Here is a 24,583-nt window from a genome sequence, read left to right as displayed (position 1 = left end):
AAATGTAACACATCTTGCTTTTGCTGATCTGAGTGTATTAAAGTTACCTTTCCTTTATGTGTCCTGCCAGAAATACAGTGAAAAAACACTCTCCATCTGTATTGCTCTAACAAAATACAGTTAAAACATGATTTTTTTTATTTTTATTTTTATTTTTTTATAGTCCTAGCCCTGATCCTCAGCCAGGTTTGAGTTATATTTTTAATTATCTAACCACATGACAAACCACTAGGGAATCCCTGTATGTTGGGGTGTATATATATATATATATATATATATATATATATATATATATATATATATATATATATATATATATATATATATATATACACAAAAATTTGTTCCTCATGTCCCCCCATCAGATGACCTTTTAGCATTATTAACCATTCTGATTCTCCAAAGTGGCTCTGACCTTTGTCAACTGCAGGTAAGTCTTTTACTGCTCATAACAAGCACAACCTCAGTATACAAAAAAGTTCATTTGAGACTTAAACAGCAACTGACCTCGAATGGGGTTGTTACCTTGAGGCATTTGGCAATTTTATTTACCATTACTGAGTCTGTATTTACTGGGACAAGCCACAGCCTTGAAGGGAAAAAAAGTGGAACTGCAGTATCAGTTTCACGAATCATTACATGTGAGATGAATTCTCACATTGTCTCACTAAAAATTGCAACTCCTTTTGTACATTTTCCTAGTAGCCATAAACACCTTAATACTTCCTTCTCATCCGCAGTTCTCTATCACCTCTCTTTTTCCCCCTTTTTCCTTCCATCCCACTAGCTTAGTATTCGCCATCACACCACCTCTCTCCACCCACTTGATTATTTTATCCTCCTTCTGATTTCACAGCTCACCTGCATTAATGCTTTGATGCTTGGTATTTTAGTGGGTTAAACCACGTTGCAGATAAAATGCGTCAGAGCGGTTGGTTGTATTCCAGCTGACGGCTCACATAAGCTGACAGACCACTATACATGCTCACACATGCGAATGCAAGTAAAACTCAATCCTTTTTCTTTCATTACACTTCTTTCTAAGGAATGAAGTGAGAAATGTTTGACTTATTTATATATATATATATATATATATATATATATATATATATATATATATATATATATATATATATATATATATATATATATATATATATATATATATATATATGTGTGTGTGTATATATATATATATATATATATATATATGTATATATATATATATATATATACACACACACACATATATATATATATATATATATATATATATATATATATATATATATATATATATATATATATATATATATATATGTGTGTGTGTATATATATATATATATATATATATATATATATATATATATATATATATATATATATATATATATATATATATATATATATATATATATATATATATATATATATATATATATATGCTATATGCTCACATTTTTGCTGCTTTTCTGCCAATATGATGGAGATACTTGGAAACTCCTGATGGGACAGGTTCAGCTAACGATGTAACATATGTTTACCATTCCTATTTTCTTCTCCCCAAGAAGTTGCTTATTTCTAAGCTTCATTTATATTTTCCTGCTGCTCTGATTTGACCTCCTTAATGCATCACCATAAGCCTTTTGCATCCTGTTTTCTTTCTCTGTCTGTACACGTGTGCAGAGGAGTGTGCGCGCCCATAGACTAATATTGTTAAAGTGTTCCTTGGGGCTGTAGAACAAAGAAAACCTGAATCAGCTATTGACTCTGTCGTCCTTCATTAGCAGAGTATAAGATCACTGCACTATTGATTCTTTGCCTCATTTGATCACTAACATTGTTTTCTCCCCCCCCCGCTTTTCCCTGCTATTTTCTTCCTTTGGTGTCCCTTGTCTTTTCCTCTTTATCCTCTCATCATACTCATCCTTGCACTTTATAGACCCACCAAAACCACATACTCCTATTGTTCCTATGGCCCTAAACTATTTTATCCCTCTCATGGATACAGATGCATCTTTTGTTGAGGCAAGATTTGTATCTGTGATATTCTGAGGTGACCAATGTTTTGACTAATGGTGTTTCTGTTTTTTTTTAAATTTTTTTATATTAAATTGGTTTCTACTCATACTTGTTCTATAGATTTTATGTTAGAAAATCACAAAGACATTTCATTAACTGGATTTTTCTGAAAATATCCAATTTTGATATGGCTAAAGGTGGACTTTTTCTTTCTTTTATTTAAAAAAAAAAGAAATGTATGAATGTTTACCTGCTGAGAGGGGAAAACCCTCAGAAAGCAAAATGGCCTTTTGCAAGCTTTCCCACCCTTTTTTTTGGGATAGCAGATGGCAATGAAAGGGATTTCTGTAGGTCTTTACAATGATTTACAGACTGGATGTTTGCAGATATGGATGTGCATTTGAGTGTGATTTTTTTTTTCTATTTTGTGGGCGCACACTTACGTCATCTTACAGATTGTTGTATTCACACTGACCTCAGGACGGTGAGGGCAAGAGGAGATGGCGACAAGAGTGACAGAATACCCAGAAGAGGAGCGAGCTTGATTAAGCCAGACTGTGACAAATATAGAAAGACAGTGAGGGAAAAAGCTTCAACAGCTAGTGAATGTGGGAGATTGTGCATCCAAGAAAAAGAGATGAAAGACAGGAGGGCCTGGTTCTAGCAGGGCAGTGGAAACAAAAAAGGCAGAAGGCTCTTGGGGGTGAAAGGGAAATAGATGATAGCAGAAGGAAGGACTGCTATTATGTCACTCTGAGGGCAAAATGTCTACTGTTTGACCTTTTCAGACAAATTCACACCCTTTCACTTTCTCTCTCTTAGATCTCGCGAAATATTTTAATACAACTGCCTACCATGGCTCCCTCTAACACTTAATGATGAGGACTACAGCTGTTATTTTCCCCATAAACATAGCTGAGTAAGAACAATGCGAGTGTTTCACACGTAGACAGAAAAATGCAGCTTTGCTGCTCTCTACCGGGCGAGTCCTGTAACTACATATTTGTCAAGCACGTAAACCATAGACTGGTGTAAACACAAACAGAGAAGAGCTGCGGAAATGCTATATATGAAAACACACGTGAAAACTTTTTTTCAGATTTTATGACAAGTGATAGCTACTTTATAGTTATTAATATAAACGATATCTATCTTAAACCATGTAGCCCATAATTATAGTCCGATGTTCTTTACAGTTACAAACATTACATGCCTGCATTTTATCATGCGTATAATCATTTTTTAAAAATCACAAGATTTCGCCCTTATGTTCATTTTCAACTAAATTAAATTAATATTCATTTAAAAGCAACTTCTAGTTTCCCCTGGCAGCAGAAAAAAACACTTCCGGATGATAATCTCGCGATACTTGTCGAGTATTCGAGTTAAACTGGAGGGATTTCTGTGTTGATAAGACAGCTAACACGCTAACAAGGTAAAGATAACTTATCTGTCGCAAACCGGCAACTCTTCATAAACAAGTTAGTTTTGGGGTGAGACGTTACTCTCCTTGGAGGGATTCTGTTGTTCTTTTCTTAAAAAAAAAGAAAAGAAAAAAGAAATGAGCTTGTTGAAACACTGCAGACGGCTATATCAAAACTTGCTAGTTTCCACAGCAAGAAATGCATAAAAATATTACCAGAAAAGTTGCCCAGCACGTCGAGAAGTCATAATATTGGGCTTTTTAAAAGCTTCTATTTAGGATTGTGTAATTTATTTAGCTACTTGAACTAACTAGCGAGAAAGCTAATGTGATATTACCCTAACATGGCAGTCCTAAATGAAGTTAAATGTCAATTTAAACAGTTTGTGATTACAAGCTCCCGTTTCAGATCTGAGTGATTTATTGTGCCACTAAAAAGTGATTTTACTCCCAAAACTTCTCAAATCCTATGGGTTCAGTAAATGTTCAAAATGATCTATTATCATAGCAAATGAGTCTTGAGAGAGACACATGCACATTGAAAACGTGTAAATGTGTCCACCCCGGCCTTCGTATAGTTCAAAGTAGCTAAATGTATTCACACTGAAATTGTAAGACTCAGTTGCATATAAACTTGTCCCCTTTCATTACTTGGATCATGATCTGTAATTATTGCATTCATGTTTATGTGCTATAGCATAGGCCAAATTTTCCATGAAGGGCTTTTGGACATGTAACACTTTTAGTTTTGTACACATCTAAAGCATGTGGATATTTCTGTATTCGTGTTGAATGAAACACGCTAATGTCTGAACCTCTCATCAGTGCACCAGAAGATCGGGGAACTCGTAAAATGGATTTAGAAGATGACACCACAGTGCTGACTACCTTGAAATCCTTCAATACTTTCATTAGCCGTCCTGAGAGTCGTCCTGAACATCTCCAGCGGCTGTCCGAACCGTCAGCAGGGAGAGGAAGCCTGCAGAGTCATTACAAACGCAGCATGGAGGTATGCAGAAACTTAGTAAAAACATCATCATCATTTAGTCAGTGCATTGATGAACTTTTCCACTCCCTTTTTTAGTTTTTAGAAGCAGCAGAGAGGGCTCATTCACAGAACCGCTACCTCCAGTTGGACCAGGAAAAGAAGCAGATGGAGTTGAGTCACAAAAGAGCTCGATTTGAACTGGAAAAAGTTGCTTCTGACAATGCACGAGACTTAGAGGTACACTCATTATTGTTATTTAGAGCGATTTAGGGCTGTGACAAAATGCATCTGTCCTGATTCAATTTAATTCAGATTTTTTGGGTGCCAATTCGATTTAAAGTAAGTGGAACTATTACTTAAGCCCCGCCTCCCGCCACTGCACTACATCAGGAGCACGCACCGCAACTGCTTTCGCTGTCATTGTAACATCTCATAAACAGAAGGATTAGGCTAATATGAACTCAATAAAAAAAACAAAATACAATGTCAACACATAGCATACAGCCCTACATGTTGGAACCTGAATCAAACCCTGAAAACAAAGTGGAAAACAGCAACCCACAACAACGAATGCAGCAGGATGTCTCTCTTTGGTAAACTCACCAGCCATTGTTGGAAATAACTTTATCCGACGTTTTCCACCCGCCTGATGTATTTGTACATGCACTTGTTAACCAGTAGAAGGTAACCAATCACCGAACCTTATCCCCCGGGACGTGACAAGGATTTCCAAGTAGAAAAACTCTCTAAAACGAGCATTTTTCATCGCTATGGAAACTGAACGGAGAGCGTGCTGGAACTCAAACTCAAACTCAAACATGCATTTAGGTGATAAAAACAGTGCCGTTCATATGTCTGATGAGGATTCAACACTGTAACACTGTAGAAAGCTCAGAAAACTTGAAATACCATAATAGCACCCCTTTAAATTGCAATTCTCACGATTCTTCGATATTATTGATTTTTGTAGACTAAAAAAAAATTTACAAAAAATTTTTTTGTGAGTCATTTTCTGAATTTCAATTAGGTAATAACAACACAGTAGCCAGACCATCATATTGCAATTGCTATAATGCCCAAAAAGATAAGTAAAAAGAATAAAAACAAGTTATCATGGATGTTTTTGTTTATTTGGAAAGAAAAAAAGATTTTTTAACAAAAAAAAAATCCATTTTAAAATTGTAAAGCAGAAAGTCCTGTTGTTTGTTTTTTTGTTTTTTTCGATTTGATTTCCCACCCCTACAACCATTGTATTGATTGAAATTTGACAGAACATAATCCAGCAGTGTCGAGATCCAAAAATAGCAAACGCTGTTTTGTCAATAGTAAGCAGCTGCTGTAAAACAGCCAATGCCACTGCCCAACAGCAAACTCTACTTCTAACTAGTTTGCAGTGACAACTTTGTTTACAACAAAACCAGTAGTTTTACAGGGATTTCTCCTCTGGAGAAACGGCAACTGCCGCAATAGTTTTTGTTACAGGATAGGCTCTTGCCGTTTGCTGTTTTAGGATCTTGGTGCCTCTCACATAATCTCCACCATTACCTCCCACATTGTACTCTGTCTTTTATGTTACAGCACGAGGTGGACCGGAATCTGGGACTTCAAGGAAAAATTAAAAAGTTAGAGGAGAGAGAGTTGGAATTAAAAAAAAATCTGTCAGACCAGACGGAGGCAAACCGTACTCTCCGTAAAAACCTAGAGGATCTGAACAAGAAACTTGATGAGCAAGACGTTAAACTGAATACAACCAACCAGGTACCCCACACAAACACAGACGTACACACACCTATACTCCAATTTTTCGTCTGTTTCTATTCCTGTTCACTGCTGTAACTTCTTTCCAGACCATCAGTTCTTTGAAGGATGAGATCAGAGAGCTAAAGCAGAAGATTAAAAACCAAGACTTAACGATTTACACCAAAACGTTGGAAAACCAGGAACTACAAGAACAGCTAGACTTGCAGCGCAGGTGCAGTCAGTTTCACACTACTGAATATTACACTTGCACTGCATAATATAACACTGAACACAAACATTTTTTCTGTCTGATCGTTGTTAGGAAGTATCAGGAAGCCTCTCAACTTTCCCAGAGTCTCCAAGCTGCCCAATCTTCCTGCTCAGAGCACATAATCAAGATTAAGGTACGTTGGACTTCGCTCCATTTGATACTGCTTTTGGCCATCAACTCACAGAATTCTGCTTTGTGGACCTAATTATTTGCATTTCAGAAAATGAGGTTGCAACATGTCTGCGTTTAAATGACAGATACAGACATGCACTGGGACAAGTACTTGTTCAGGAAAGCAAAACACCAATGTTAATGCTGCATTTCGGATCTGCTTTGTCGTAACACCTTAGTAGTGTGTTTAAGGCAGGAACAAAAGGTCAAGAAATGCTGTGAATTCCCTTTAGTCATTCTTCCAGGAACTAAACTAGATAAACACATTTAAATACACGGATGAAACTCAGTCTTTCAGTTTTCAGCTACCATTTTATTTATTTATTTTTACCAAAAAGGAAATTTAGCTTTCTTTATTAACTACTTTCTCTCTGTATTGTTGTGCATAATGTTTTTATAAACAGTGTAAACATTTTCTTCTTAAAATATGTGTGCATGAGTGTCAAAGGTTAAAGCACTGAATGCTATTTAAGTGCAGTGTGTATAAACTGTTGGAATTTGTTTTGGATATATCCTGGCTTTTTTTGGCAGGAGTTGGAGAGATGTCTTGCCCTCCAGGAGCAGGACATGGCTATTGTAAAAAATGTCAAATCAGAAGTGGCCAAAGTCCCAGATCTGGAAAAGGAGCTTAAGCGCCTCAGAGAAGAAAATGCTTTTCTCAGGTAGAAGACATGTCCCATTTTTTTCTGCTTTTTGTGTGTCTTTGTGTGACAAATGACTCTACTTGTAGCAACAATGGATTCTCTATAACTTACACAGAACATTTACTGAGTATTCTCATAGTTTGGATGCTTAGCTACGGCGTGCTTACCAGTATTACACATGATGTGGAAGGAAAGTTGCTCACATTTTGCCTTATACACCAGGAGCTGATTAATATTGCTGAAAAGTGTGTGACTGCTTGTTTTGAGTTGAAATGCATCAGCTATTGTGTTCATATGTGCACTGCGGATGGCATTATTAATAACAGCAACACACTTTTTAGGTGTTACATTTAGTTACTTGTTTAAAACACGTTGCTGAGGGTGCTGTAATTCTTTGCATGGTCATGTCAACTCTGTGGGATAAAGTTTCAAGTGTTTTATTAAAAAAAAGTACAAAGTGGAACGGACATCAGAAGAAATGTAAATTTCTGTCAGGAATTCCCACCTTCTATATTTTATATTGTTTACAAAACATGAACTTGTTTGCATTACTGCCATGTTTACAGTTCTGAAATGTCAGTGTGAAATACTTTTTAATGCTCATGTATGCAGTGTGATACTTCCAACCCCCTTCAGACACCAGCTTCATCTAACTGAATGATTCACAGTATTTATGTGCGCTGGTGGAGTCAGTAGAATGTTATTACCTTCAGAAAAGTAGAAGTCATGTTTGCAGGTGTTGATTTGTCTGTCTGTCAGCAACAAAACTCAACACATTTTGGCCAAATTTGATGAAATTTTCTGGAAAATCTCAGAAATTCAGCTGGGAGCAAGGAATGATCTGGATCACCTCCTGGATCCAGGATTTTTAAAATGATTCTTTTCTATGAAGAGAAAGGGATCGTATTGTAATTAAAGTTTCTAAGTGAAAAATGATGCCCGCTATTGTTGGCAAATAAAGAAAATGACAGTGGCTTGGCGGAGGTTTGAGCGCTCTGAGTGTTTCGAGTTATATATAAAATATGTTTATAGTAGACGGTGATTGATTTATCATTTAGATATTCTAAAATAAGTCCAAAGAAAATGTTGTGATCTCATCCATGCTCTGTTTAGGGAGAGCAGAGAGAATTGCAGCCTGTTGAAAGAGGAGGTGGAAGCACAACGGAAGAAGTTTGAAAGGATGGAGAAAATCAAAGAGGAGTTGGTCAATATGGAACTGGAGAAAGAGGTAACGTTAAGTGCAGTTGTGAACTGGGGACCTCACTCTAAACATTTTAAAAATGTATGTGCAAAAATGAAGCAGATACATTAAAAGTAAATTTGATCTGGTTTTTGCTTTTTAATTCAGCAAAACTGATTTCATTATAAATCCTGGCTTTTCTTTTTTAGCTTTACACAGCAGATGTGAAAACACTGTAGACTGACGATTGGTCAAAGAAAACCTCCTGAGGTGCAAACAGAAATGTTGCTGCATCCTCACACACCAGCATATTTGCTTGTTTTTCAGAGCTTTATGAAAATCACAATTCACAAGATGAATCGTGAACACTTCATTTTAGCGCACAAATCACATATTTTGTGGATGGTTAATTATCTCACAAACACGTATGATGGCAAATGACCAGCTTTTAATGTTAGTAAAATTGGGCTTAAGATATAAAAAATGCTATTATTCTAATTATTGCAGATTGAGGCACAATTTGACCTTTTTTTTCTCTACTGTGAGCTTTTCCCCGTTTATTGAGCTTCTCAGCACGACACCCTGCGGGGGAAACTCATTTTGGCTGCTTCCATTCGCATTACTGTTCTTTCAGTCACATGCAGTAGGTGAGGGTAGGAATGTACATTGACCGGTAAATTGAGATTGTGCAATTTGGCTCTAGCTTCTTATTCAGCACAACAGACCAATGTGGTGTCTGCGTCCCTGCAGATGCTGCACAGATTCAGTCAGTCACACAAGTGGATCACATGCAGCAGTGTCCTTTCTGCCTGAAGACTGGAAATAAAACTGTCAAATTACTAACAAACAAAAAAAATGTAAAGCATTTATTTACAAACTTTTGATAACTTATATCATTTTGTGCTGAATATTCCACCAAGGATTGTCGGTTATTGAAATGTGATATACTTTTGTCCCGATTTGATTCCAATTTTTTGAGTGCCAATTTAAATTGCGATTGTCACAATTCTTCATTATTGCTGATTTTTGTAGATTAGAAACAAACAAAAAAAAAGGATAAAACTTTGTTTTGCTTGTCATTTTTCTTGATTTCAATTAGGAAAAAAACAACACAGTTGCCAGACCATTATGCTGTTGCTATAATGCCCAAGAAGATAAGTTAAAAATATCAATAAAAATAATAAAAATGACAAAAATTTTAAATGGGATTATTTTTATCTAATTGAAAAAAAAACAAACCTTTTTTTTTTTTTTTTTTTTTTAAAAAATAAATCGATTTTAAAATTGTGACGCAAAAAATCCTGATTTTCGATTTTTGATTCAGTATTCCCACCCCTAATCAGTGGCTATGAACCACATCAAGTCAGTGCTGCTGTCCATGTCGTAAGCATCAAATACAAAGTAAGCATGGGGCAGTGAGAACGTCTGGGTCAAAGTACTTCCTCAAATGTTAAATCTATAATCGGAAATAAGTTCTTGTTATTCCTTTTTTCCACTTTTGCTTTGTACATTAAATCGTAAAACAACCCCCCCCCCCAAAAAAAACCCAAAAAAAACAACAAAAAAAAAACTTTGAGAATTAAAATTCAACTCAAATAACATTTGGTTTAAAATAATTCTTACTAAACAACGGTTGTTTAGTTCCAGGTCCACATATTGTATGTTGATGTTATCAGGCTGAAATCTGAGATTTTCTTTTATTTAAACTGCATATTTACTCTGTTTATAGAGACTGGCTAAGAAGCTTCAAGCTTGGGAAAACCTTGGACAGTCTACTGGACTCAACATAAGGTTAATCACTCTATGAAAGTTTGCATGGTTTGCAAATGTGTATGTAAATGCTTGTTTTGTTTTTATTTTGGGATGACAGGTACATCTAAAAAATTATAATATTATGAAAAAGTTTTATATTTTTTGTCACTTATTTTAGAATGTGAAATGAAAATTAGAATGTTGTGAAAAACTTCCATCTTGGAAAGTCATGGTGTCATACCCTAATCAACTAATTAACTCAAAATACCTGCAAATGTATCCAGAGCCTTTAAATGGTCTCAGTCTGGGTCAGATGGCTACACAATCATGGGGAAGACTGTTGACTTGACAGATGTCCAAAAGACGATCACTGACCCTCCACAAGGAGGGAAAACGACAAAAGATCATTTCTAAAGAAGCTGGTTGTTCACAAAGTGCTGTATCCAAACAAATAAATAGAAAATTGAGTGGAAGGAAAAAGTGTGGTAGGAAAAGGTGCTCCAGCAAAAGGCATAACCGCAGCCTTGAGTGGATCTTCAAGGAACATCCATTAAAGAATTTGGGGAGCTTCACAAGGATTGAAGATGGACTCAGTGCATCAAGAGCCACTACGCACAGATGAATCCCAGACATGTGTCAAGTCACTCCTGAACCAGAGACAACGACAGAAGCATCTCACCTGGGCTAAGGAGAAAAAGGACTGGACTGTTTCTCAGATGAAAGTAAATTTTGCATTTCATTTGGAAACCAAGGTCCCAGAGTCTGGAGGGAGAGTGGAGAGAGAGACAGAATCCATGTTGCTGGAAGTCCAGTGTGAAGTTTCCACAGTGATGATTTGGGGAGCCAAGTCATCTGCTGGTGTTGGTCCACTCTGTTTTCTGAGGTGCACAGTCAACACAGCTTTTACCAGGAAATTTTAGAGCACCTCATGCTTCCTTCTGCTGACAAGCTTTATGGAGATGCTTTTCCAGCAGGACGTGGCACCTGCCTACACTGCCAAAGGTACCAAAAGCTACTTCAATGACCATGGTGTTACTGTGCTTGATTGGCCAACAAACTCACATGATCTGAACCCCATAGATAATATGTGGGGTATTGTCAAGAGGAAGATGAGACACACGACCCAACTATGTAGATGACCTGAAGGCTGCTATTAAAGCAACCTGGGCTTCCATTACGCCACACGCTGATCTTTTCCATTGCCATGCCGCATTGATGCAGTAATTTATGCAAAAGGAGGCCCAACCAAGTATTGAGTGCATGGAAATAAACATACTTTTCAGAAGCTTGACATTTCTGTTTAAAATATCCTTTTTTTTATTTTCATTGATCCTATGTAATATTCAAATTTTCTGAGACACTGCATTTTAGGTTTTCATTCTCTACAAGCCACAATTCTCAAAATTTCAAGAAATAAATGTTTGAAATATTTCACTCTATGTGTAATGAGTCGATATAATATTTGTGTTTCACATTCTGAAATAAGTGACACAAAATATTAAACTTTGTTCATAATCAAATTTTCTGAGATGTACCTGTATATTTGCAATCGAATACAAAGAACTGCCACTAGGTGGCGCTTTGGTCATTCAGAAGAAATGTGCCAGATAATTGAAGATTCATTCCATTGGTGTGTATAGTCATTTGTTTGTTTTCTCTCTGCATCTGTGTGTCGGTGTGTGTGTGTTGAGCGCATCTAGATGCATTTGCTCAAATTGGTAATGAGAAAATAGCCGCTTCCTTCGGAGCAGTGGAGTGGATCTGGCAGGTTATAAACATTACAGACCTTTGCTTCACATGCATGCCTGCACAGACACAAAAACACCTTTTTTCTTTGTGATTAACTCTGGCTGTGGGGTTAACAGAATGGTAATTGGAGCACATCCACACAGTAATATCCGGCATCTTCTATTCAGTGCGTCTGTCAAAGTGTGTCAGATAAGTGTTACATATTCCCATTGGGCAAGAAAGGGGGAAAAAAAAAAAAAAAAACTCCAGATGCTACATGCTAACATCATGTTAGCATGTAGTCCTGTCCCTGGCCAGGATAACCACCAGGTTGTATTGAATGAGAGTTCAGTTCGATATGACTGCTGCTGAGATGTGTCAATCAGAACCACATCATGTTTTTAATTGCTTTAACTTGTTGCAAGGAGCATTTTGGTTTGCACCTGTTGCTTTCGCGTGTTCATCAAAAAGTAATTACCTGAGGGGATTCGTTCTCTTTAGTGTATTTGTATGATGGTACCACGGTGAAGAGCTATAAAATAAGGGAGGCTGAATCTGGATTTCTGACATGCTCAATTTGTTGTTAGAAATAATCAGGAATTATTTTCAGAGAAAATGAAACTTGTGCCAAATCAATATCGCACTCAGGACAGTTGTTGATGTAATGAGTCTGAGTTAGGGTCTGTCATTCACTTTGAAATATCTTATAGCACTTACTTCAACTTAACTATATGCTCCTGATAATTCTTTTTTTAAAATTTTAAATATTGTAACATCATTTTGCACAGAACACGTCAGAACATTCATTATGTGAAATGAATAGTATCAGGAATGTATTAAGACTTTATGCCCTGCTGAATTCTGTTTGCAGTCACTTTACTTTTTTGCCAGATGAACAGAAGTTTTTGGATGAAGGATGCAATCACTGTGGTTGCCTGGTGGAGTAAACGGCCCTCAAAGCCACAGCTTGCCAGCAGCTGGCTGGTTGCTCCTAGTCATTTCCTTTCCTTCTGTTACATGTTTTGATAACATTGTGCTTGCTTATGCATGGTTGACAATTGGAGGGAGAAGGGGGGGTGGCATGGGGCACGATGACTTGGTAGAACAGGAGAGTGAAAATATTTTCCTGCAATTGGCCTGTGAAGGATAGGTGATTAAAAATAGTTGGGAATGTGTTACAGGGATATTCACCTTAGCAGACATTCTTATTTACTAATAAATGTTTTGATTTCCATTGGTTCATCTTTTATTTCACACTGGCAATCTAGATAAGTCTGTTTGTGTGCTCATGAGTGCAGCAGTATGTAGGGCTGTTCCCTACAAACTTAATGCAGAAGGAGTCAGACATTTTATTTTTCTTCTGGGCCCGCTGACTTACTGCAATCAGTTTAGTGTGTAAGTAACACCTCATCTTATTTGCCTTTGCACAAAGTTGCTTCCATACTTTTATCTAGACGTTTGATGGGTCTGTGGGTATGTACATATATAAGAAAACAAAAATAGCATGTATCACAAAATTTTGTCAAATGTGGGTTCAATTTCAAAGTTGAAAATTGGGCCATGTTGACAATTTAAAAAGTTTGAATATTTCCTTTCCTTTTGTGAAATAAAAAGATGTTACAAAAAAGGTGAAATTTGGAAGAAAAAAATAACGCAATGTCTCACTACAAAAACATGAAATGTAGGAAACAAGCTTGTCTTTGGGTTACTAAGTTGTTTTTCTTGTTCTGAAATTCAATTCACAAGAACTAAACAAGACTAGAATAAAATCTTCTATCTTACATCCTACCTGACCTGTTATCTCTCTCCAGCCAGCAGAAGACGATCTTATTATGACTCTTGTTTTATCTCTTTCCTTTTTTTTTTTTTAATCTTCTTGTGTTTCTTTGCTGAATCAGTGACGTTTGCATGTTCAAAACAGCCAGTTTTTCATCATACTGTGAAGCAAAACGTCATGTCCTGGATGTAAAAGTTCTGAAGTGCAACTCCTCAGACTTGGCACGCTGCTGGGTAGCAGTGGCTCTAAAAAAAACACATGATATATATATCACTGTGCCATCGAACAAGTTGGGGAGTTTTAAGGTCAAAAAGTTACAGAATGTCTCTTTAAAGCAGACTTAAAATCCATTGAGAGAGAGTACTCACCCTCCAGTCACACCTTGTAGTTATTCACTTCTCATCCAATAATGTTTGTTTCACAAACTTATAATTTTATCTCAAGCCTCAAGCTTCTTTTGAGTTGTTTACATTCATTAGAAGTGGACATTTTCAGTAGAAAGTCTGGAGAGTTTTGTTTTCTTTCCTTACCAGTACTTTGAGAGTAACAAATGAAACTGCTAGTTGTGTTACCATCAATACTGCTTATTGTTGGACACAAGTTTTGTCTCCACAATTGTGAGTTCAGACCCCCTAACTCTGGCTGCTGTCTTTGGCTCTGGTCTCACCTGATGTTCTGGAGATTTTACAAGGAGGCTGATAGGCCATTGAGGAAATGGTGACTCCAGCTCTTGTGTGAAAATGGCTCGAGCTATATAAAATTTAAACCCATTTTAAACAATTTTCACATGACTTGTCTTGTTTTTCAGCCTTTCTGACAAAAACAGGAGATAATGCAATTTAAAATGTAGTTATTATAATCATATGAGAACTAACAGTGTATGTGTGGTCATGGTAGATGGAAAAAAAACCCAAAACACCAAAACATTACATCTCTGTAAATTGTAAATAAATCCTTCACATTTACTATAAATTTCTAAAAACTGCTGGAAAAGGCCACAGGAGCTCTGCCTGGAAAGGAATGTTTTTGTAAACCACATTGCACAAACATTTTGACGCTGAGTAAAGAATTTTAAAACCTCAGACTAACTTTTGACTTCTAGCTGCTGTTGAGCACAATAGCTGTGGTTTGAAACATGAATAATACTGGAAACAGTAAAACATTGTCTTCTACAGACTGCTTCACAGTTGAGACAAAAATCCTATTTTAATAGTGAAACTATAAAGGAAAGTTTTGAAGTTTTTTGTCTTTTTTTTTTTATAATGTAATGTGGAGTGAATGCCACTTATCCAACTTGAACTTTAAGTTTATGTTTTGTGCGTGAGTTGCACTAATTTGCATATATGGCTGAGGCATAATCTTTCCTGTAACGTCATGATGATTTCTCACCAATGTGATGCAGTAGCACCGTCTGTGGTCAGGCCTAAGGGTTGTCATTGTAGTGACAGTTGGTCATAAGATCAAACATGCCATCAGTTTGGCCATTTGATAGGCTGGCACTTGAGCTGCCTTTTGACAAGTTGAACTGTTCAACTTTCTACTGTGAAGTCCGCCAGCAAAGTGAAGCAAAGGACCCAGAAATTAATTTGGCAATGCAAGACGTTAATGAGAAGTGAGACTGTTGATGCCTGAAACGTGTATGTGGGAATCTTACCTCAAGGTTTCAGATTCTAGCCTAAGGTCTGGAACCAAAATAGACTTTCTCCATGTGTGACCACTTCACAGTAGATAAAGGCTCGTTGGCATTAATATCTTGGACAGATCCACAGTTACAGTAAGATTTTTAGAGTTTGGAGGTATTTTTTACCTCCTGCATAATTAGATTTTTTTTTTTGTGTGTTTGTAATCCGTCAATCTCTCCCACCAGCTGAGTTTACTTTGTAGAGTGGTGACTGGTTATTATTCCATTGGCCTCCTGTTATCCCTCCCTCTGCTGATTATGTCATTTTATTGACATACTAACCAACAAACAAAAGAATATGGAAACAATCTTCTTTTCATCTCCTCTTTCCTTTCAGCTTTCTCAGTCATATTGATATTTTTTTTTCTTTCTGTGTCTGTGTGTATTTTCACACGTGCATGCTAACCATCCAGTGTTGTGTCTGTCTGCAGGAAACCAGAGGATCTGTCCAGGGAGGTGATTCAGATCCAGCAGAGAGAAATTGCTCTGAAAGAACAGAACTACACACTCAACAGCCGGTAACACACACCGTCTGACTCACGCAAAATCCTTTTCTCTCGCTTCAAACCTATTTCTCTCATTCCGTCTGCCTCGCCTGCCTCTCTCCCCGATGTATCTATTAGAGCATATCTCCGAGAAGTCCTTAATTGTCACAAAGTTAATTAAACTGGTCCTGATTCTGATAGCACTCCTGACAGTAACCATTGGTGTGTGAGTGTGTGAATGTATGTGTGAAAACTTGCAAGCGCGAGAGAAGGAATTCACTAATTAAACTTGTCCTGTTTAGACAGGGGTGGTGTCTTTGGGGAGGACTGTGTGCAAGCTCTGGTACATTCATGCTGCAGCTGAGTCCAGCTAAGAAGGCTTTCATTAGTTAACAAGCATTTCTCTTCTGCTGAGCATATTGGGCTCATTATGAAATATTAGAAACAGCAAAATGGGAGAGTGATGAATGTGGGAGGGGATGGTGAAGGGAGTTTGCAGTGTAATTATTGCCCTTCTGCATAATTATTGTCTTATAGATCAGATGTGGTGTAAATCTCTATGGAGAATGATTTTTTTTCTTTTTTTTTTTAAACACTCTCGTCGAGGAGTTATTAGCTGTCTGTTCGGGAGGTTAACTGGGAGCTTTTTCCTAAAATGACATGTATGTATTTATCCTTGTCTCAGTGTGAGGAGTGTGGAGCGTTCGCAGTCTGAGCTTCGTGCAGAACTGATCCAGCAATGCAGCAAGACTCTGGAGGAGCAGAAGAGGCGAGAGGCACAGGATTCTCTTGTCCGGCGACTACAGAAGCGAGTGCTGTTGTTAACCAAGGTACTTGGTGATAAAAAAAGACATACACAAACACTTTAACTCTGGCACATCAGCAGGTTGCTCTAAAAAATGCAGGAAAACTGTAGGGACATGAAGCTCTACAGCAGCACAGAATCCCTAATCTTGCCTTACCCCCCCCCCCCCCCCCCCCCCCCCCGAGCTTCCTGATTGGCCAGAAAATGTCATGTGATTCCTCCATCTGTCTTCCTTGCTTTCTCATACTCTGCAGTGCTTTGCTAGACCTCCCTCTGCTATTGATTTCTCCGTGCGTTATTCCCGAGGTCATCATGCACAATCTCTTAGTACACAAATCACACACACACACACACACACACACACTAGTATTAAGAATGCGGAGCAGTGTCATCCACACAGAGAACTGTGGGATTGATTCACCATTTTGGCCTCGCAGGTCTTCGTCCATCTGGTTGTAAAATGGCAGTACGAGTATTTATTGATCAGTAGTTGTTAAATTCATGGCTGGCGTCGGGGTATACACCAAACACAAGGTAAACACCGACGTCTGAAACAGGTGTAAACTTATTAAACCTGAACTTCATTCAGGTTTTGGAACGCCACCTTTCAGTAGATCCCAACCATTTAAGTTATTAATTAGTGGTTTTGCATTGTAACCACTCTTCACCTCTCTGGTGAGCTTAAAGACATTTCTTTTCAGTTTTTTAGACATGTTTTTTTACCCAGTTTTCTCATGAGGAACCTGGAAGTGCTGATGTAAACAGCAGCTGGTGACATCACATGCACATTTTCTAGACACTCACAGCATCTTATAGAAGCAAGATTAAATCTATCTTTTACTAGAGATGATCACTTAGCACTATGCTTACAGGTTTAGTCATTTAACTGCAGACTTTTCTGAATGTAATTTTAGCAGTTTCCGCTGTGTCTTTAGCTGTTTTGTTTGCTTGAAGCAGACTTTTAAGGTGACCCTCCTGTCGCATGGTAACAACTTCTGACAAGGTTGTTTAAGGATGAGAAGCTGCTCATTGTATCTGTTAGGCATAAATAACTCAGATGGGAGGCTCATACCCATTCGTGTTTTGTTAAATCTACATGATTAACTTTGTTTTCTTTTGCCAGATTGGTGTATACGGTTTGTATGTGTCATACATTCTGCACAATACTGAGGTGCTTTCATTAGACACTTCATATGACAGCAATAATATTTAGACTAACATGGAATTGTATTCATCAATATAAGTGGTATTGGCTACATAGTAATTTAAAGGTGCAAAAATTAGCTTTTAACAGATTAATCAAATAAAGTGTCTCTGATCTAATGGTTGCCAAACCTATGTTTTTTTTTTTTTTCGTTTTTCTTTTTTAACAAGAGACAAATTTGCAAAGTCATGCCACCTCATTGGCTGTCATTAAACAGATTTAGGCCTCTCACTTAACCATATTCCCAACTGCCCAGATGGTTTTAGTTTTTTATACATCACTTTTCTTTCATTCATTTTATATGATTCCACAAAAACCTCAGCACACTAATGGATTAAATATGGCAGAGCTGCAACCAAAGTTTTTATTATTCATTATTATAATATGACTTCTAATGTAGCCAGCTCTCATTGATGTTTCTGTCTGAATGAAAGTGACCTTTTAGTGCACTTTGTAACAAGTTGAATTTCATGGTGGCGGAACATTATACATCTTGTAAAATGTGTTTTGTTTGTCGATGCATCTCTTGAGTGCTTGACCTTGACTGTACAGAATAGTAAATATTAAATTAAATGAAGAGGTTTGCTCTTAAATTCTTCTGCTGAAAGCACAGCAATTGTTTGAGCTCACCTAAAATCCACAGTTACCTGCATTATCATTGGTGGCATATCTGCTTTAATAGCCAGCTGCTCTGACACCTGTGTGAGGGGGAAACAGGAAGCTGAGACACTGAGAATGGTCTGTCAGAAATTTCGAGGACATTTTGCTTCTCATGCTCAAACTGAAATGAAAAATATTTTTATGATTTAAGGAATGCAGATATTTTAGTGAGGAATGAAGTGAACATGCCATTTGAACAGTGTCCGACCTTTCTTTTGTGTCATTTCTGAAGGGCTGGAAGGGTGTATGTGCTAGCATTTTCCCTTTTCAGCTCATCATTTGACAGCCATTTTTTGCCTGGCAAAATGTGTTTAGTGCTGATCAGCTCTAAAAGACCACAATTGGACAAATTGTCCAGGAGCATTGACTGCATTTAAGATTTGCAGTTTATTTAGAAATACCAATTACATCTCTGCCCTGGCTCTTAATGTAATCAGCACTTAAACAGCATCATTTCTCTGCAGAGCAGTGCAGAACTTTCATCTAAGTTCTTTTCATTTGGCTTTTTTTTTAAACACTAACTAAGGTCAAAGGTTTTAGTTCACAATGCTTTGTTTTGAATTATTACTTGCCACTGGTTGGTATAAGCCTTTGCATTCAAACAATTGTAACAGTGCTTTACTTCTGTTGAACCATGGTAAGACAAGTGGGTTTAGGTAAAGAATTTTTATTCTGGCTTATAAATTTAAGTAGTATTTAGTATCTCAGTCAAATTTTCAATTATGACTCTTTAACAGAGTGAGCATTTACACAGCTGTTGTACTGGATGTGGGGGGTTTTAGCACCTCTGACTATGTGATTGTTGCCTTAGTCGTTGCACACTTTGCATATATTTAAAACACTTCAATATTTTACTTAAAACATCACGTGAAAGGGAAGTTACACTTAAAGGGGTGCTATTATGGTACTTAGAGTTTGATGGTCTGGCTACTGTGTTGTTATTACCTAATTGAAATTAAGAAAATGACTCACAAAAAAAATTTTTGTAAATTTTTTTTTAGTCTACAAAAATCAATAATATCGAAGAATTGTGAGAATTGCAATTTAAAGGGGTGCTATTGTGGTATTTCAAGTTTTCTGAGCTTTCTACAGTGTTCCAGTGTTGAATCCTCATCAGACATATGAACGGCACTGTTTTTATCACCTAAACGCATGTTTGAGTTTGAGTTTGAGTTTCAGCACGCTCTCTGTTCGGTTTCCATGGTGACGAAAAACGCGTTGTTTTAGAGAGTTTTTTTCTACTTGGAAATCCTTGTGACGTCCCGGGGGATAAGGTTCGGTGATTGGTTACCTTCTACTGGTTAACAAGGGCATGTACAAATAAAGTTATTTCCAACGATGGCTGGTGAGTTTACCAAAGAGAGACATCCTGCTGCATTTGTTGCTGTGGGTTGCTGTTTTCCACTTCGTTTTCAGGGTTTGATTCAGGTTCCAACATGTAGGGCTGTATGCTATGTGTTGACATTGTGTTTTGTTTTTTTATTGAGTTTATATGAGCCTAATCCTTCTGTTTATGAGATGTTACAATGACGGCGAAAGCAGGTGTGGTGCGCGCTCCTGATGTAGCGCAGTGGTGGGAGGCGGGGCTTAATGCAGAAGAGTCTCAATCCACTTGTTTTGCCCACAGGCTGATCTGACAGCCTACGGAGAGGGTCGGTCTGAAGTAAATAAAGCGATTTGTAACAATAACTCGATCAATCCCAGCCCTTCTGGTCTCAGAAATAAAAATAAATTAGCCGGAAATGCACATAATAGTTCCACTTTAAAGTCAATGTCCTAAATAAGACCGCTCAGTGAATGAGTCCTAGACCAGTGGTGAGCAACTTCTGTCCTAAGTCGCCACAGTCCTTCTGGTTTTGGATGTTTCCTTGTTTCAACACCTGATTCAAAAGAAGAAGGCTCTGAGCTGAACTTGATACGCTTTTGGATTGATTTGAGGGGAGATCTAAAACCTGCAGAACTGAACCCCTAAGGGCCAAACTTGCTTACCTACCCCTGCCCATGACCATTGGAAAAGTTTAGTTTCTGAACCTTAAAGGTGGAGTATGTAAGATTTTCAATATTTTTAAAATAAATTAACTAATAAAATAACTACAATCACAATTAGATAGTTTTTCGAACATGTAGGTTCCAGTCTGTCCATATTTGATGCGTTATTAAATTACAAGTTTAATTAATGACAAATGACAAAAAGCACTTTTTTTTACTGGTAGGTAAACATTTAAGAAGGGTCTTTGTCATTAATCAAACTTGTAATTTAATAACACATCAAATATGGACAGACTGGAACCTACATGTTTAAAAAAAAACTATCAAATTATGATTGTAGTCTTTTGTTTTAGTTAATTTATTTAGAAAATATTGAAAATCTTACATACTCCACCTTTAAGGATGCAGTTGTTGAGAAAACTCTTTGTCTTTCAATAATCTTAGTCTTCTTTTTTTTTTTTTTTCTTTTTCATAATGTTTTTTTCTAAGAATGTTTTGTGGCTCATTCAAAGTTGCACTGTCAAACGTTTGCACTTTTCCCAGCAATGCGCCCCCTATTGTCAGCTAATTCAGCATTCTTTTTGCATCCTCCACAAACTGAGAGGTCTTCCAGCCGCCTTATTTGTTTCTTTTTTTTTCCCTTTCAATTTCCTCAACTTGAATACACTAATACTTAGTTCCTTCTCTTACTTAAATGTACACCTATACAAATGCACTGGCTTACTGATGCCTTGCTCTGTGACACTTATGCAATGCACGAGACAAAATTTCATTTCACATGCGCACACACACTTCCACACACACACACACACACAACTTTTGTTCTTTAACTTTTTATGTACTCTGAATTAATCTTCCATTGCTACAAGGCCATGTCATCTTAAACTATTGCTGGCCTGCACATACAGTATATGATGTTTTTCATATGACTTTGCCGCTTACTGACCTATTAGAGGCACAGCCACAGCGCCGTGCACAAGATAAAACTGTTGACATAAAAGCAATTTTTGGTGGAAAAAATAAAAGAAAGGTAGATTATGAAAACTGTAATGATGGTTTTATCAGTCTGTCCTCCTGCTCCCTCTTTGCTTTTGAATCACAATGTTTTTTTATTCTTTTATCTGTGAAGAGCTGACAGATTTTTGATTAAGATTGAATAAGTTTTTTTGCACGTTAATGGAGAGTAAACAGCCAAAGGGCTTTCTGGTTAGTATTTGAAGCAAACACTGACCTCCAAATGTTTTCCCACCTTCTAGTATTTACTTCTATTCACTGTGATGTCCAGTTAGATGTCTGTATTCTTTTTTCCCATCAATGTCTGCATTGGCCAGTTGTCTTATTAGGTGATACAGGACATTGATTTGGTTATAATAAAATCATATATATTTTTTATGAGTTATTGAAATAATTCTAATCCTTATTTTGGTCTTTGAGTTTTCCAAGCGTAGATGCAATCTAATTTATGTACTTTTGCTTTTATGCATGTTTAAATGCCAATGTACATACTAATCAGACAGGACATTTGCAGCCAATTGATTTACACTCAGGAATTGTGATTTGCCTTTAAGCTATTCCAAACAAGGTAATACTTATAAGCGATTAGCTTATATATTATTATGCAAAGTGAAAATTTATTTCGAATATTTATTACATTAAGTGAGGCTGAGCTTCTAAACCCTTTCAGTATTAGCTGTTTTAATGGTTAACAGATGAGCTTTCAGTGACACTCCAAATACAAACATGATCCTAAGAAGTCAGATTGTTGCTAAAATATTTATTTACATATTGATTGTCATTAAATGACACTTACTTTTCTTTACAAAACAGTTTGGACTGGCAGCGTGAAAGAGGGGGAGGAAAATGCTTCAATTTAACAGTCATGACTGACAGTAGATTTACATCAATAAAGGTTTGATTGTCAGTCTTTAAACAGATTCTCTTGTTCTCACAAGACAGAAAGTTAAGAATGAAATGTTTTAAGAATTAGTTACTGGTATTAATTTCTGTTTTCTGACACGTAGTATTTGATGACCAATGGTTATTCCCAGTGTCACAGATACCAAAACCAGTTCTAATATAATAAAAAGATAGCATCTTTATTTATTGTTATTTACATATAAGACTTGCTACGCTACAGAATATCTTTTCACTCATCTCTTTTCAGATAGCTTCAATTAAATCTGAGCCAAGATGACTTTTCAGTTCTAATTGTAAACAGTGGACACAAAGTGCAGACTAAAACACACCAGTGATGAAGGGAGTGTAATGATGCAGTGGTGGTTACAAGGTTAATGCATGCTGCTTCGCTGTGGTGTGAGAATGTAAATTCATTTTGTTCCCACTCTTTTACCCTCAATTACACACACTCCCCTTTCTTTTAACTCTTCCATTTCTCTTGTAATAATTTGCAAATTTTTGAAGATGTACTTCATTTATCATACATCATAGAACATACACTCACAAGCATCGACAGTAAAGACAGACGAGATGACCTGATGGCCATCAGTGGATTGTATGGCAGTGTGTGTGCTAGTTGTGAAAATGTTGACTTGAAGAGGTTTTTTTCCCCCCCCCCTCTTTTTATACGCATTTCATCTTCCGGGTGTGTTGATTTTCTGGACAGTATGATGTTGGGGACGTGTCATTGACTTAAAAAAAAAAAAAAAAAAATCCATTTAGTTTTTAAATATTCTCACCACACGAGGACTAAAGGAAATGAGGCAGCATGATATTGTAGCCTTATGTTCAAATGTGTCTCTTTATCATAGCAATGTTTTTATGGTCAAGTGAACAATGCTTTTATTCTTTCTTTTTGTTTTTATTCTTAATTTTTCCACAGATATTTGTTTTTTTTTTATGACTTCATGAGCAGATGACGATTAGAAAAGACTAGAATCATAAACGTCCTTATCACAGATTGGATGAAAAAGTCATGACCATTTTATACAGGATTACACAGAATTTCATAGAAAACAACTATTAACATGAAAGGCAGCTTCAGTATGGGAAAGAAAACTTGACTGTTTTTAATTTCTTCTCAGACACCTGCTGTGTAGTGTTTCCTGTAAGATCTGGAATTCTCACAGCTAATTTACTAGTGTGGACAGTAATTATCCACAGTCACAGTCCACTCCGCTTTTGTGGTCAAAAGTGCCTCTCTCTGGATGTTAGTTTGCTTATAGTCATGTTGTCTTCTTATTATATAATTAATTACTCATCCAAAGTGTGTTAATTAGTGATCCTCAATTCAGGTCCTCGAGGCTCACCGTCCTGTAGTCTTTTCATGTTTCCCTGCTTCAACACACCTGACTTGTGCAGAGATTTTCAGAGATCCATTTAGTTTAAATCAGGCGTGTTGCAGCAGGGGAACTTCTAATATTTGCAGGATAGTGGACTGGAGGACCAGGGTAGGAGATCGCTTTAAGTGACCAGCAAATGTCATCTAAATTTTGTCCCAAATGAGAATTTTGCTTAATTGTGATGTATTTCTGAACATAGTTGCTTATATAATACAAATGACATTTTCTTGTCTTGACTACATAGATATATGTTAGGCAATAGATCTCCACCTTTACAGTAACATTTTATGTTTACATTTTCATGTTCCAGGAGCGTGATGGAATGCGAGGTATACTAGAGTCTTATGACAGCGAGTTGGCATCTAACGAGTACTCTCCTCAACTCAACAAACGACTCAAAGAGGCAGAGGAAGTTCTCCTGAGAACACAAAACCACAATACAGAGATGGAGGTGGGTGGACATTTTTTGTAACATAATTTAACTGTGTGAGAATTAATATTTTGCATTTTCACAACAAACATGGTGATTTAAGGCCAATTTATGCTCGATGCAGAAGGTGGATTCGCAGATGGAGTTTTGTCAGAAAATGAGACAGAAGAAACTGAGAACAACAAAAATATTATTCTAGTTCTTCTTGTATTATTGATGGTTGTAAATGTCTTAACTATTAATTACTGCTACCAATTGGTGTCAAAAGGACCAACTGAACTCAGTTCTGCCCTCTGATGAATGAACAAAAAGGCAATGAAAAAGAAGCATGGAC

At 36.8% G+C, this 24,583-nt stretch overlaps 1 protein-coding gene across 1 annotated transcript in view; it reads left to right on the top strand.

Annotated features, from left to right (window-relative positions):
* Positions 1 to 3,406: 3,406 nt before the first annotated feature.
* mad1l1 (mitotic arrest deficient 1 like 1) overlaps positions 3,407 to 24,583 on the top strand; it is a gene marked incomplete at its 3' end in the record, with an annotated part of 68,253 nt that continues 47,076 nt past the window's right edge. The window contains exons 1-12 of the mRNA XM_079264744.1: positions 3,407 to 3,457; positions 4,271 to 4,454; positions 4,530 to 4,670; positions 6,012 to 6,191; positions 6,281 to 6,405; positions 6,496 to 6,577; positions 7,147 to 7,277; positions 8,373 to 8,487; positions 10,169 to 10,230; positions 15,809 to 15,895; positions 16,548 to 16,692; positions 24,130 to 24,270. Of these exons, the coding sequence (XP_079120870.1) occupies positions 4,299 to 4,454; positions 4,530 to 4,670; positions 6,012 to 6,191; positions 6,281 to 6,405; positions 6,496 to 6,577; positions 7,147 to 7,277; positions 8,373 to 8,487; positions 10,169 to 10,230; positions 15,809 to 15,895; positions 16,548 to 16,692; positions 24,130 to 24,270 (1,365 nt within the window). The 5' untranslated portion in view covers positions 3,407 to 3,457; positions 4,271 to 4,298. The remainder of the gene's footprint in view (positions 3,458 to 4,270; positions 4,455 to 4,529; positions 4,671 to 6,011; positions 6,192 to 6,280; positions 6,406 to 6,495; positions 6,578 to 7,146; positions 7,278 to 8,372; positions 8,488 to 10,168; positions 10,231 to 15,808; positions 15,896 to 16,547; positions 16,693 to 24,129; positions 24,271 to 24,583) is intronic.

This window comes from Telmatherina bonti (genome assembly GCF_933228915.1).
Source record: "Telmatherina bonti genome assembly, chromosome: 3".
Lineage (NCBI taxonomy): Eukaryota > Metazoa > Chordata > Actinopteri > Atheriniformes > Telmatherinidae > Telmatherina > Telmatherina bonti.
Note: the sequence above shows the minus strand (reverse complement) of the source record. Positions and strands in the feature narration are given on the sequence as shown.